Here is a 410-nt window from a genome sequence, read left to right as displayed (position 1 = left end):
TATATACATATGTATGTATCTATAGATACATAGATACTTTCTCTAGAGAGCAAGTGAGACTTCATTCTACAGAAGTTACGAGGATAGATCCCACGAGTACACCACCCGCGCATGTATCTACTTCTCTCTTACCGGAAGAAGCCTGTAGATAAATTTACGTGTATATGTGTATGTACATATATGGATGTGATGGGAGTATGTTTTCCTTGGAGTTTCTTGATGTGTTTCTAGTGTTCATCTTTCTCCTCTTCTTCGTGTTGACTAAGGTCTGTTCTCTCGTGCTCTCTGTTTCATTTTGCCTTCCACAGGAGATTCAAGCTCTTCTACAAGAGAATGCGGAACAGAAGACCACCCACAAGTTCATGTAAGGAGGATTAAGAAAGAAAGCGACGCTCTTCCAGTTTTCCGAT

The 410-nt window shown here is 40.5% G+C and overlaps 1 protein-coding gene across 1 annotated transcript in view; it reads left to right on the top strand.

The window, feature by feature from the left end:
• Positions 1-410, top strand: part of CSUI_010601 (nad(+) adp) — a gene marked incomplete at its 5' end in the record, with an annotated part of 14226 nt that overhangs the window by 3163 nt on the left and 10653 nt on the right. The window contains one exon of the mRNA XM_068070704.1: positions 309-364. Within this exon, the coding sequence (XP_067917326.1) occupies positions 309-364 (56 nt within the window). The remainder of the gene's footprint in view (positions 1-308; positions 365-410) is intronic.

This window comes from Cystoisospora suis (assembly GCF_002600585.1).
Source record: "Cystoisospora suis strain Wien I chromosome Unknown contig_7845, whole genome shotgun sequence".
In the NCBI taxonomy this organism is placed as follows: Eukaryota; Apicomplexa; class Conoidasida; order Eucoccidiorida; family Sarcocystidae; genus Cystoisospora; species Cystoisospora suis.
The sequence above is the reverse complement of the archived record's forward strand: the minus strand, read 5'-3'. Positions and strand labels throughout refer to the sequence as shown.